General features: G+C 33.7%; 1 protein-coding gene across 1 annotated transcript in view; it reads right to left on the reverse strand.

The window, feature by feature from the left end:
* The window catches only part of LOC145284045 (uncharacterized), a 107,566-nt gene that overhangs the window by 22,466 nt on the left and 69,736 nt on the right, over positions 1–15,364 (reverse strand). The window contains exons 16-20 of the mRNA XM_080133128.1: positions 12,527–12,638; positions 6,928–7,070; positions 5,200–5,430; positions 3,369–3,468; positions 1,820–1,977 (exon numbers count right to left, since the gene is read on the reverse strand). Of these exons, the coding sequence (XP_079989254.1) occupies positions 1,820–1,977; positions 3,369–3,468; positions 5,200–5,430; positions 6,928–7,070; positions 12,527–12,638 (744 nt within the window). The remainder of the gene's footprint in view (positions 1–1,819; positions 1,978–3,368; positions 3,469–5,199; positions 5,431–6,927; positions 7,071–12,526; positions 12,639–15,364) is intronic.

Below are 15,364 nucleotides of genomic sequence, written 5' to 3' on the forward strand. Positions count from 1 at the left end.
TTTGTTCATGGAATCCGCGTTTTCATTTAGGCACGGATATAGAGTGGGGGAAAATTTTCACAGTGGATTCAGTGGAGGGGGGACCAGAGATTGGAGTTCAAACGAGCACCTGCCATGGAAATAAGGATAAAAAAGGATAGGCTCGCAACGTCTCTTCTGTGGGAGAGGGGTTGCAGGGTAGAGAAAAGGGCATCCCCCACTAAACCACGAAGTCTATTTTGTACTCTGTCAAGGCATGATATGCTGTTTTTGGCAGCTCCTGCCCAGATATGGCAACAGTATTCCATCCTTGGCCGTACTTGGCTTTTATATAGATAGAGAATTGCATCAGTAGTGAGATATCTTCTGGAGCGGTAGAAGGATCCCACCAACTTTCCAGCGACCTTTGCAACAGACTTGATGTACGTGTTCCATTTCAGATCAGGAGTAAAGGTCAAACCCAGAAGCTTGTCAAAACACGGGACCTCACCCAGACGAGAGCCATCCATCCCAATGATGCCAGATGGGGATCAGAGCGTTGATGTGAGGATAGGAGTTTGGTTTTGGATGCATTAAAGGTAACCATCCACGTCTTCCCCCACTGAACCACGCTCTCGAGATCAGAGGAGAGGGAATCCGAGAGAACTTTGTCGTTTACAGCCTTTGATGTGCTGCTGTAGATGGTCGGTTAATCAGCATAGATGTCAACGAATGATTTAAGTATGTGTTTAGGGAGGTCATTGATGTAGATCAGGAAGAGAGTTGGGCCCAGGATTGACCCCTGAGGGACTCCAGCATTTATATTGCAGGCCTCCGATTTTTGTCCATCTACCTCTACTCTTATGAGCCTATCGGAGAGAAATGATTTAATGATTGAGAAAACATTTCCAGTTATACCGTAGCTGGAAATCTTGTGAAGTAGACCCTTATGCCATACATTGTCGAAGGCCTTTTATATGTTAAGAGCAATTGCCCTAGAAAGGAAGTCTTTGTCAAGAGATTCACTAATCCTGTGGGATATAACCGTCAGCACATCTGCGGTAGATCATGCAGAGCGGAAACCATATTGTGTGTCACTAAGAAGGTTATTCCTGCTGAGATGGTTGACTATTTCTATTTAATATGGATTCCAGCAACTTACTCATAAGACACAGGAGACTTATAGGTCTGTACTGAGAGGGAGAGGACTTATCACCTGGATTCTTAAATACAGGGCAAACTGATGAGGTCTTCCAGGGAGTCGGAAAGCACTTCTCCTTAAGGCAGCGCTTAAATAGTTTCGTAAGTATGGGAGCAAGTTCTGGTTGAAGCTTTTTTAACACTATAATTGGGATGCCATCAGGGCCAGTTGCTTTACTGGAATCTAGGTTCTTTATTAGCTTGGCGACCTCATGCACGGATATTTGTATGTTACCTAGCTTGTTCTGTGTTATAGGAGGAAATATGGGGAGTTGATGGTCTTCGTCGCATAGGGTAGAATTAGCTGCAAAGTTCTTTGCAAATAGTTTGGCCTTGTCTGACGCTGACGAGATGATATTATGTAGGCATGCTACTCAATATTTGATTGCGTTTTCGAGCTATAACCGTTTTATTATGAACTGCTTTCAGAGCTTTTTTTTTACTGTATTTTCAATTCGCACACAAATGTGGGCCGAGAAGTAATTTTCTTTATCGGTTTCACATCATAAGATATTTTTTTTATAAATTAATATATTTAAATCCACTCTAAACTGTTCATACATATCATTTTCTCTTCCCTGCAACGTACCTGTCAACAATGATACATAACGTCATGATTTTATATATAACATTATTTGGAAATGTAAATTTTGAAACTTACGCTCAATATTCCTTGATATAGAAGGAACTTTTTATTTCGGAAGAAGGAACCTGTAAAAGGACCGAATATTGCACCTTTCGATTCAATTTTCCAATCATTAGAAGGATCAGCAGCGAAACCACACCATTGATTAAAGTCACAAACGAACGGTAGACGAACTGTTAATAAAAGTATTTAATAATAGTTAACACAAAATCGATCTGCAGTTTTATAGTATTAAAGTCAAAATATCGCGCATGCGGTTTCTACAGTATTGTATTGTCGGCACTGCTAGTAATAGAAATATATTTCTTCAGCGGTAAACTTACACGAATATAAATGCATGTGATCTGACCGAAATAAAACAAGTTTTCTAAAATTTACCGGTGATCAAATATCTAATTATGTAGAATTCATTTGAAAGGAGTCTCAAAATCAATAAAAATACCTATATAAAACAACCTCTATATGGTTGCAGATATAGGATATCTTACATCAAAAGCATGTGCACTTCCAATGCAATAGTAATTGAGTATTGCTAATATAATTTTGTCTTAAACTATATCAATTGGCCTACCAGTTCTTGATTCTGATAGTCTGCTATCTATGTTCAAGAATTTTGCTATTAAAATAAATATGACCGTTTAAGTATTGCATCTTTCTACACTAAACTCTGTAATATAAAATCTGGCGACATTGCTTCATCATTGAAACTATTTTCTCTGTACAACAGCGTATATACTAGGCACGTCCGTTCTATTCTATATCGTAACGGATAGCGCGAGACTAATTTAATATACATTAAACAGAAGTGACGAATTAAAAGTTGTAAAGTTTGGTATATATTTTCCATGGTTTCCTCGCAAAAATTAAAAGCTCATTGGTGTCCATAATCAGATAACAAGCGTGGTATTAATGATAAACCCAACTTCCAAATTTGATAAAACCACATTAAAACCTTTATTCTTGAGCAAATCTGATGCTCTTCTTGGATGCCTCGGATCAGATCGCTTTTTATGTTTTATTGGCCAATCTGCTCATAAAACGAGTGTTTACTCGACATAACACTATATTATGACATCATCGCATGCATTACAATTCCTATCAAAGACCTGTTATTAAGCAATATGTAAGTTTGAAATTTAAATTTTTAAACATTTACGTCATAGTATAATTTAGTTGTATGGATTAACTAATTTTAAAGTCTTAAATTACTAAACGCTTTAAAGAAAATATGCTTTGACATTTCAAGGGGCAGTCATATCATTCGAAATTTCCCTGCCACATACATTCGGCAGTTTGAGATTTCTTTCAGTATCATGCGTTGACCGTAAACTATATTAAGGCAATATTACACCAAGTAATAACAATACGTCGATGAATACAACCAATTAAAAAAAATTCTATAATATGAACGTACGTTTCTTATTACTTGTAGACATGCTTTACGTTATATTTTTGAATTTCATCAATAAAACAGATTCAAGTCAAGAATGGATCTCTACTCAATGTTCTATTAAGTATTAAATGATCAAAAATACGCTATCTCATAGGATAAGGCAAAACTTACCTTGCGCTTTGTTACAAGAACTTGAAGTTAACCTTACGTGGTCGATAGCCAACAGACTGACAGAACTAGAATTATTTGGTACGAACACAGACAGGCGAATCTGAAATGTTAGAAAAAGGTTACAGACAAACACTTTCATGAAAAACTAAATACCATAAAACTTATAATCGAACAAAATAGCGTAATATATTTCGAAAGTAGAATAACGAAAACTAGAATATAGCACAGCTTAAGCGTCAGGAGGTTTCTGGAAAATTTGTATATTTATCTGCAATTGCTATATTCGATAAATCAAAAATACATCAATACAATGAGTATCCCTCTTGAATACGCATAGCTTTATTATTGTACAGCTAGCAGAGGAAACGTATTATTGAGAAATATTTTGGACGAATATTACTTAGTATACTTCACAGTATACAACTTCATACTCTGCATTGTTTACCACTTTTCACATAATTCAGTTGAAAACAAATGCTGATTATACTTTTTCGAAATAATTATTTGTGATTTAAATTTAAAATGCAAACGCAATAACTGCTATATTTTTTATGAAAAACATACTTTATCGTTATGACAAAAACACATCTAGTCCCAGAGTCCTTTAAACAATTTGATGTAGATTAAAATCACAGGTAGACAAAGTTGATGGAAAGTAAACACCAATAAAGTAACACGTTTAATTTACGAATTGTAAAAATGTAATTAGTTTTAAATCCTTTTTTATTTGCTTTATCTGATTGAAGAGACGTCCACCTAAATATATTTCCATGTAGAGAATTCTATTAGTATAGTATCTCATAATGTTGTCTAAAACAGAAAACCTTTACTAACAAAATTAATTCCATAGTTCGTATTATCACGGGATAAACAGTTTGAATTTTGTCGTGATCCATAATCTAAAATTTTATGGAATTCAAGTAAATTGGACTAAAAACATCCATTTTTGGAATTTGTGTAGTTTTCTACCTTAAACCATAAGTTAGATGTACGTCTAACCCGCTACTTTCGTGCAAATGTTATACAAAGAAAACTTAAGTGAGAAATCGATAATTTGTTAACATAAATAAACGTCTACAAGTTCATGACATAATTTAACGGAATATTATTTTTTTATGTATTTATTTAGCGGTCTATGTGATACGTCGTTGAAGTCTATTCATTATCTAACACTTTCTTTTGCAGAAAACATGACTAAGTTCTTAGGAGTTGAATATTTTCTTCAATCACCGTAATTTTTTAAATCAAGGACGATTGCAATTTTCATAACAGGTAAAAAATGGAAGTACTAGAAAAAAAGCTTGCTAGAGAGTAATAACTTACACCAGGATGGATATGATATACAATGTTCAGTTAAATCATCTCGCGAAAAAAATGTTAACGCTGTAAGAGAGGCTGGGATAGTAAAATCTAGAGCATTTATTATTTTCAATATTAAAACATCGCACAATCTATTTTGAAAATACTGATTGAACTTTAGATAGTATACATGTTTTGATTACGATAATTATGTACACGATTTAATATATTTAACTTACAATCGAATAAACGATTACATGTGCAATAGTGACCTTATAATTACTAATCTGCACTCTGCTCGTTCATCATTTCTAGAACACCTTAACGAAATATAAAAAAAAACTTTAGTATATTATCACTGCGGTATTTGACGTCATATTACGCGAATCAGAACCATATGTATCTGAATATTAATAATGTAACAAGATAATATCAATCCCTGCCTAGTGATGCAATACATCCAATCATCCAGTATATTTCTTATGGTAGTGTTTATATTTCGATTAGAAAAATAGAACTTAAATCTGCGTACCTGAATTTTCCTGAAAGAACCGTTAATTTCTTCGGTTATTCTATTATTTCTTCCGGTCACTTCCTTAATGCCATTTGATGACCATAGAACTCTTTGATCACTGGTAGTCGGGTCAGAAACAGATAAAGTCACATTCCAGTTGGAAACTCCAATGATGTAATAATCGACACAGAGGCATGAAGAACCAAGAAAGGGAACAACTGGAGACAGAATAATGGCCTTCTTACCGTCCTTCAAAATAGAAAGGAATGTAAAATTGATTTTGGAAAATATAAGTGTAAAGTGGCTCGGTTTAAATATTAAATCGTGTACGAAATAGGAACGCCGATTTATTAAGAAAAGATGATATTAAATATGAATAAGCTTACATATTCAATGGTAGTCGTATGGCAAGGATTTATTTAGAACTACTAAACCTTGGATGTTTCAGCTCGTAAAGCAAATATAACCAGGTTAGAGAAAACAAAACATGAAATATTATAAGAAATGCTCTCCTACTTAATTTACGGATGGTAGTAGATTTAGGAAATTATGGAAGTGGGTCATAGTAAATCATGAATTGAGCATATTTTAATTAATTGTATCAATATAGTGTTTTCCTATTCCCAGCTTAGGTATAACGTGTAGACACTATGAACGAGTTGAAGTGAACAATATGTAACAGCTTGCATTAGAGAATACATGATTGGGTCTATATTATCATGTAACAATTCAAATAACATTAAATAAAACATACAAATTCCAGACTATAAACAGGCGGAACACAACATCTGCATTAGACTGGTTTTAATGCTATTAAGACATGCATCCATTACATAGTCACATTCAACACAGAATTAAATACTTTCAACTCGTAAGGCCTTTTTGAAATAAAATAAGAGAAAGAATATAAAGAATTTAATTTATATAAATCTACACCTTTGTTCAGTACGGTACATAATTATATTGGATAATGTAAGTGGGGCAGTTGTTACTGGTGCTTTTAAACTGACGTAATGTGTGAGTGAATGCATGTCTGATCCTGCAGTCAGAACAAATGTGAACTTTAAAATCATAATTGCTTCATTTTTTAAAGAATTTGAAAGAATCTATACTGCTAGAACATAAAGTTAAATTAGCCTGAAATTCAAATTTTGAAATTCAAATTTTGTAATTCAAATTTTGTACGTTTATTAATAGTGGGGTATCAGTATCGGGTCCGAATTATTCATGTTCAATACAGATTCTCGATAATTTGCAAAACTCAGATATTCAGATAAATCACTCTTAAGATAAACCATAACATTTAGTTTACGCGAAAGGTTAAGACATCGAAAATTCGACGATTGTAAACTGAGTGGTGTAAAAATACTACAAATTTCAATGTATTTTTTTAAACAAAATGGTGAAATCCACCGTATGTGAAATTCGTAATATAAATTCGAACAAAAACCATCAGGAAGACTATTCTACCGTTAAGTGGAGTGTTTTCCTAGCAAATCACATTAGTTCGCCGAAAATAGCTTTATATTTTAGAACAATTAGTGGAGATGAGCCAATGATATGCATTTAAGGTGAAAAGCAAATAACAGAAACGTAATGTCATGCATCACTTTCTATTTTATGTAAACAGGTGTCAGTTTAGTTTTAAATTTATAATGTTCGGTGCATTAGTTCCAGTCTCAGATATGAAAATTATATAGAAAAATACAAAGAATTAAGGGAAAAAGCATGCCATTTAAAATTTACCTTTAATGACCAAGTAAATATCACCAATGATCCGACAAGACTGGCATCACCGTTTAGTGAAGAATTAATCAATTTTGCTATAGATTGTGGTTGCCAACTAAAGTTGCACGCATTTTCGTTGAATCCACATTCTATTTGGTTAACTGAAAAATAACTTAAAATATGAATGTCAATAACGCCGATATCATTTGAGCTATTTTTACAGAATAGCTAATTCCGTATATGAATAACTATTTTCCTATACAAGAGAGCACATTCTTATATTGGCATCAATTCATCCGTGACATTAAATTCCGACCGAGACACGAGACAGACAAGCGTAATTTAACCAATCTAGCATACAATCCGATTATCGTATACACTGAGGTCTTACAGGTTTAAATTAAACAGCATAACAAATCTTTTTCAGAACAATGTGAGAATTGTCTGAAATATGGAAGATACATTTTATTTTATTTTAATATTTTTATGAAATTCAATATTTTCTTATGACAAATTTTTATAAATCATCCTCGCATTGTATATAAAATAGCTAGACTCGTGCAATTTGGAGTATAAATGTCGGAGTTCATTCAATTCCAATTTTACAAATCTCAAAAAGGTAGAGTTGAAACCGATATCTTCAGACAATGCTCACCAGAGACTGTAGACACAACGCCTTTGACTGCAGTAGATATAGGCATTTATTCTATACGGTTGAAGATTAGACTTAAGATAGCAATTTCACTCAGACCCAAATTACGCCAGTTAATTTGTTGGCCAAAACCTAGGACAACTATGGAAGGCCGGCGAATACCCTTATAAGATTCAGCATTGCTATTTCGTCACGGTTACCCACTGAAGCAGCTAAAAATGAGGTGAAACACTGACCATGGTAACGAATGCTGTTAAATATAATGCCTAATTTTCGTTAGAAAAATAAGCTCTCACATCACGAACGTATCGGATATTTATTTTTCAGTATTGTACTCCATTGGTATTTCTTAAAATAAGTCAGCTTCATAATTCTTTTTTCTCTTAAAAAAATCACGTTGGAAAACCATTTCGATAACTTATGTACATATGAATATGTAAGCACGAATATTTAAACAAACTATAATTCTTAATAAATAAACTAGTTTGTGATGAAAGCACAACACATTAAGATTGTAAATAAGCAATGCTAATTTACCTATTGTACATATGCATTATTTTTTTTATACCAGCGTATGCATGTCTACTACATATAGACATTTTCAACAAAACTAAATCGTATATCAGAACATTTTCTTTGTAATGTCTGGATTTAAATCAAAACAGGCTTGTATGGTTTCTTTTACAGCATATCAACTATTATATGGTTGTTTATGACACATCCGAGTACGTTGGAATAATTAATTCTGCTTCAAGTATTAACTCGTAGATAGATTGTTTTGAAAGGACGTTTCATTTTAGAATACGCTGAAGATTGACAAAATTTATTTAAAAAAAAAAACATTTTTTGGTGCATTTAAGCCAGGACACGGTATTTTTGTACCCATCGATTTTGACGCACCATATCATATTGTTTGATTTATCATACTAGACAGTTTTTTTTTTATTTACACAAATCATCCATTCTTACGGTGTTAAGGAGATTGTCGGGCCTATCATCAGAAATATGCAAGACAACCGTGTCTATGAAGACGTTAACAAAAATCATGGATTACAATATTTTGCACAAGTGTCTCTTTGAGCCTACCAATATATTCATTTCTATTCGGTCACAGAATATTGGGGTTTCAGAAGAACTGACAATAAATTGGGCTAAAAAATAATTATTCTTTCATTAATCATTAGTTCAAACGAAAAGATAGATATCAAACATTTGACAGGTATTGGGTCATTGGGAATAGAATGTCTTATTCAACCGCTACATTTTATTTCGCAATATCAAAAGAAATATGTACATCAAAAACATGCATCGAAGCATCTATAAATCTGCCATATTATGGTTAACAATTGATCTATATGTACTAACATCATTTTTGTTATATGTATTGACGTTTCTCTTTAACCTAACAAGCTAGCTGACAATTTCCGATTGTAAAGGGCCCATTGTACGCCACAATATCGCATAGGAATTTTGTATACATTTGTAAACGAGGGTAAAACGAATAAAAAAAAAACAACTTATGATCATTTCTTCATTCCAATATTTTTAGATGGCCCAATATTTAACTTGATATCAACGTTATGTACGCATGCCACATAACATTTACGCGACTTTATCTCTATTTGTTGGAAGTACAAGCCAAAAGCTTAATGCAATGAAATTAAAGTTTTAAGTTGTATTTTGTGGTGAAAATTATGTCTATAAATTGTATTATTTTTAACAAAGAACAAACAAGGAACCTCGTGGCTGAAAGTTAGGACGCTATTGTAAATATAGTAATATATATTGGAATAAGCGAAGCGTTTACAGGGAAATGTTGGTTTTAATTGCATTTCCGCGTACGCATGTTCGTGCGCCAACGGTAATATGGACAAGAAAGTAATTCCACATGTCGAGTATAGTGATATTAGTAGAATGCTTTTCCACAAATACGGACTTAAACAATGCATTGTAGAACTTTGTTTATTGCATTATATTGTTGAGATTTTTGTTTAGACTTGAGGGCAGAAATTCCGAGCACATTCTATTAAACAAATAATTATTGAATTAGACAAAGATGCAGTATAAATATCAATAGGTGAGCATGAGGAAAGTGATTTTTTCAAATAAACGGCTGCGAAATTTTAATGAAATGATTTGTATACTTATTTGGGTTGGTTATCTGTATTCATTTCCAGCGTGTTCCGATAACAAAAGGTTTTATGATTCAAGTTTTTCTATCTTCTACTATTTAATGCTTTTGGCTTTAGTGGTTTCAAGAAAATTGTTTTCACTCTTGTTTCTGTAGAATATGAAGTATCGCAAAGGGAAAAGAAAAACAATAGCAAACTTCAAGTGAATTTTGAGTCTAAATTGAATTGTGTTTTTACTATGCCAAAGTATCTGTATTGTTCAAGTTCTTCAAGGTTTCGATGGCAACTTTTTCAAACTATTTTCGTTTTTATTTTTCCCCAGATATTATAGCGTGAATAACATTTATCAAGGCAAAACTTCATTTCTGTCTTTGTAAACAGCATGTACAATGAAGTCCAATTACATCAGCGTTAGTATATAATAAACGATAGTAATTATAAGAGAAGACTTACTCGTAAACAGGAATTTCATAAACTATCGGTCATATATATATATATATATATATATATATATATATATATATATATATATCTCCGCACACGGTGAACACAGTGCAAAAGAAATGCAAACAATTGTACTCAAAAGAACGATTAGAATCTTAAATCTGTTAGAGTTACTGAAATACTTGGTAAATATCTGGCATATGTTGGGTGTCCAATCTCCATGATTAACAAAATAAAAACAAAAATAGTTGGTCTTGCTAATGACACTGTCAGGGTGTAGGTACTCCCAAATTTAATCAGTAGCTGATTCAACGGATCTATCTCATGACCAAATAGTAAAAGAGACAGCCATGTAATTTGTAAATACAGCTTCAGATTTTGACTCTAGGAATAGTTATCTTTCCAGTGATGTAAAGTTACAAAATGGCAGGGTGTAATAGCGTTATTCAGATTAGGGCACGAGTTTTATTATTATATGCATCAAACAAGCTACAATTGAAATTCAACAATATTAGACATTAATCTAGTTAGTTTTTTTTTTATTCCTCGTTCAATATCACTGATAGGTTTAATAGTTCCGTCGTTACAATTGTATTTTGTCAAATTAGGCATACATACTAAAAATTTAGGTTTTTAAACGCACAAATAATTTAATCTGCTTAGCAATTGATATTGCGTATTATCTGCTTTAAAATCATTACATTCAAATGTACATCGGCATGACAGATAGAAATACACATGACGGTCAGTTTAAAAAAAAAATTTTTTTTACAGTGATCACCACTTATCAAGGCCCGGAAGCCACTCAGAGATAAGGGTCATTGCAAGTACATTACTTTAGTGTGGAGATTTGATGAAGTGTTTACTTAAGGGGGCGGTTAATTAGGAATTTGTTAACGTTGGACTTGAAGACATCCAAGTTGTAGTCCGGTGGGAAGCAGGCAGACGGAACAGTTCCACAGGCGTGTAGTTCTAAGAAAGAAGCTTTGTTCATGGAATCCACGTTTTGATTTAGGCACAGATAAAGAGTGAGGGAAATATTTCATAGTGGATTCAGCTAGACGGGTGTTTCTCGTGAAAGATTGGCGAGGGGGACCAGAGATTGGAGTTCAGACGAGCACCTGCCATGGAAATAACGATAAAACAATGATAGGCTCGCAACGTCTCTTCTGTGGGATATAGGTTGCAGGGTAGAGAAAAGGGCATCCTCCACTAAGCCACGAATTCTATTTTGTATTCTGTCAAGGCAGGATAGGCTGTTTGTAGCAGCTCCTGCCCAGATATGGCAACGGTATTCCATCCTTGGACGTACTTGGCTTTTATATAGATAGAGAATTGCATCAGTAGTGAGATATCTTCTGGAGCGGTAGAAGGATCCAACCATATTTCCAGCGACCTTGGCAACAGACTAGATGTACGTGTTCCATTTCAGATCAGGAGTAAAGGTCAAACCCAGAAGCTTGTCAAAACACGGAGCCTTACCCAGACGAGAGCCATCCATCACAATTGATGCCAGATGGGGATCAGAGCGTTGATGATGTAAAGATAGGAGTTTGGTTTTGGGGGCATTAAAAGGTAACCATCCACGTCTTCCCCCACTGAACCACGCGCTAGATATCAGAGGAGAGAGAATCCGAGAGAACTTTGTCATTTACAGCCTTTGATGTGTTGCCGTAGATGGTAGTGTCATCAGCATAGATGTCAACGAATGATTTAAGTACGTGTTTAGGGGGGTCATTGATGTAGATCAGGAAGAGAGTTGGGCCCAGGATTGACCCCTGAGGGACTCCAGCATTTATATTGCAGTCATCCGATTTTTGTCCATCGACCACTACTCTTATGAGCCTATCGGAGAGAAATGATCGTTTGTGAAACTTCACGATAAGATACATAGATCTTGTGCGTGTACAGTAGAACTGTGGGATACAGTGGCTTAGGATACAATTTTTCAGGATACGATGTATTTCCAACACCTGGTTAAGACATTTGTTTCGCCTTACTATGTTAAGTATAATATAATTTGATTATATACATGTGCATTATATACCGTATTGTATTTTACTAATTTTTATGCCGTATTCTGGGGTTCACATGTATATGTTGATATGATACTAAACTTGCGATATTAAACTCCGTTCTAAACATGTATTTATAAGATTTTGTACACGTTCTTCCTCATGGATTATGTTTTGTGATTTGTTGAAACTGTTCATCGAATTCTTTATAAATGCAGAACCTTATTGATAAGGAATTTAAATTATGGAAAATAAGGTAAAGTTTGAGCACCTTCGAAAAACGACTCAAAATTATCACTTAGTTATATTGTTAGTTTTTCCTGAATTATATTAATACTGAAAGTTAATAAAATGACTAAGAATGTATTACTCACCGATTCTTTTAACAGCTTTCCTCGTTTTCGAACATGTTCCAGTTTTTATCGTCAGATCATCAATCGATAAAACTCCCGAACCGGTCTCACTTACATTAGCTTTAATAATTACCTAGAAAGTGAAAACCGAATCGAGGGGCTTAATTTGAGCAATACATGAATACGTTGAAATAAAATAAAAGTATTAAATGTAAATATAAAGTCTTGCTGTATGAAGAAGCCGCCACTACAGAGTTCGAACTAGATAAGTTACATTTTTTAAAATATATTTTTTAATCTATACATAAGTAATATATACTAATTGCATCATATGTGTGTGCGCGTGAGCATTTTCACAATTTTCGGAAAGTTTTTAGCACTTTCGGAGGCAATTCTACGTTAAGCAAAAAATAGAAAACAAAACCAACATTTCTTTGCGGTATTCCGCAATAAATCTGTAGCTTAACCTGATTTTTATAATTTTTGAATAGTTTACATCGAGTAATACCACAATACATTAAAAACGTAGAAAAACTTTACTATTAAAATATAAATATACCATCTTTCTGTATAAGGAAGCCAACAATAAAGAGCCTGCACTATGTGAAAGTGCATTTCCCCAATATATTTACATTTCTCTGTAAATAGATATAAGTTTAATCATATATGTGTGTTTACGTAGTAATGTTTATTCAGTTATAATTCACCTTTTATTTATACCAGTTTTTAATTCATGAAGCTCGATGTGATTACGGAGTATATACAAGTAAATAACAAAAGTATTTTCCAAATTTAAGGATATTGCCCATGTTAACGTTTATTTCTTAAAGTACGCTGAAATGCACAATTCTTTATGTAGGGCAAAATCATTCATGCAATTAATGTTTTTTAAATTCCGCCGCTAACCCATCAAAAGAAAAGGAACTTATCTTTAAACAGACAAAGGAATATTGATATGATTACACAATCCGAGAATTGAAGGAAATTTCGATTATTTTTAAATTTGTTAAACAAACATCGAAAATAATATCAATTTAAATGCCAGTGTTATGCTGGTTATGTGGGTTAGGCATCTTTTCATTTGCAGACTCGTATAAACCAGAACATTCCATCCAAGGTTAGACAGGGTAGGGTAGGATCTGTGAGTCTTTCTTCCTTCTCAACTTTAGACTGCTCTTGGCCAGCATTTGGTTTAGAATCCTTGCACCATTGAGCATAAAAAGTGGTTAGATAATTCATAGAGCTTATTCCAAAAAGCATTAAAAAGAATTTTGAAATTTGTCTATGGCGATTCAAAAACCTTTGCACTGTTTGAGGGAAACAATAAAAACGTTAAATATTTTTGGGTAACTTTAACAGCTGTTTTTTTTCGTTCGTCGCAGTGCAATGTCTATCACTTAATACAAGCTTATTGAATTAAATTCAGTATTTAAATAATCGTGTCACTTGAAATATTAAAAAATACCTATTGCTCTTTGCCTAATTAATATTATTCCTTTTTTATTGATGAGCTATAGAGATTTCAACTAATGTTATACACACACACGTATCGCTATACACGTATCTATACATATACACATCTCTATCTCAGTGTACCCCGGATATGAGAAAGTATTGTTAGGAAGAGACTTCGGGCGATCAGAGAAACAATAATTCAATCCCAGGAAAGGTGACCTATAATAGTGTTACGAAGGTGTATCCAGGCAAACAAAAGGACACAATGGGAAATCATGGGATTTAAAACGACCTATATCCATGCCGTCAATCGGCCAAGAAAGCTAACCGATATTAAATGGATCAGACCAAGGCCAGGAAAAAGCGTAATAAACAAATGCTAGCGGAAATAAGTTTAACAAATCAATCAACAGGAACTATGACTCAGAGAGTTGAAAACAATAAATTAGCTGGCGGGAAAAAGGTCAACATGTCACAATGATATAAATAAAAAGAGCAATGAGAAAGCAGGGCGAAGAGACAAGCGAAAATACAGGTTAACACAGTTCTGCGACCCATCCTGCTCCTTAACCTTCGCCGCGTTATGACGAGTTGTCACTGTACATTTTAAGTGGAAATTGTAAATAAACCAAATCTGTATTATAAACAATAAGTATCTCGTATTCATTTAAAAAGGAAATACCTGTCCGTCTATACAACTAAAACGATCATAAGCCATTCCTATGTAACAGTATTTCTCTAGTCCCAAAGTAGAGACTTTGTTAATGTAGAGAGTAACCTGGATCTAAGAACAGATATAAAAAAAGTTCTGGCACACAGAAGTCTCTTATATAAAGCTACACACACACACACACACACACATGCAAAAAAGATTTATATATGTATCTCGCCATTTCTTATCTGCTCCTTTCTCTATTCCTACTTTTTCACGCTTTCTTTTTATCCGTTTTTCCAGTTTTCTCTTTATTTTACTGTTCGCCATAATTTAATAACGATCTCAATGAACAATTGTAGTTTTGCTTCTAGTTGGTGAAACTCAAATCCTGTTTTTGTATACATTTTGGAAACGAGAATTGACTATAATAAAGACAAACTATGCGGAAAAAGTCAGATTAAAATGCATTTTAATAAAGGGAACGCCGGACGTCCCTACGAGTGCACATTATTTTCATCCATAGATTTCAAAGTTGGCAGATTAGCAATTGTTCTATAGGTATGTAGATGGCATAGAAACCGATTCAAGTTCTGAAGTATTCCCGAATGTTGGAAACTTGTGGGATAATTCTGTATCAGTTGTTGACTGCTGTCTCTCTAATGTCATGTTTTTCTCCTGCATTCGGATTCAGCAATTGTAGTTGAAGCACACCAGAAAACCTGTCTTGCTTTGACTTCCGAGTTCGAATA

The sequence above is a fragment of the Euprymna scolopes genome, chromosome 8 (genome assembly GCF_053919585.1).
Source record: "Euprymna scolopes isolate OS-2025 chromosome 8, ASM5391958v1, whole genome shotgun sequence".
NCBI lineage: Eukaryota > Metazoa > Mollusca > Cephalopoda > Sepiida > Sepiolidae > Euprymna > Euprymna scolopes.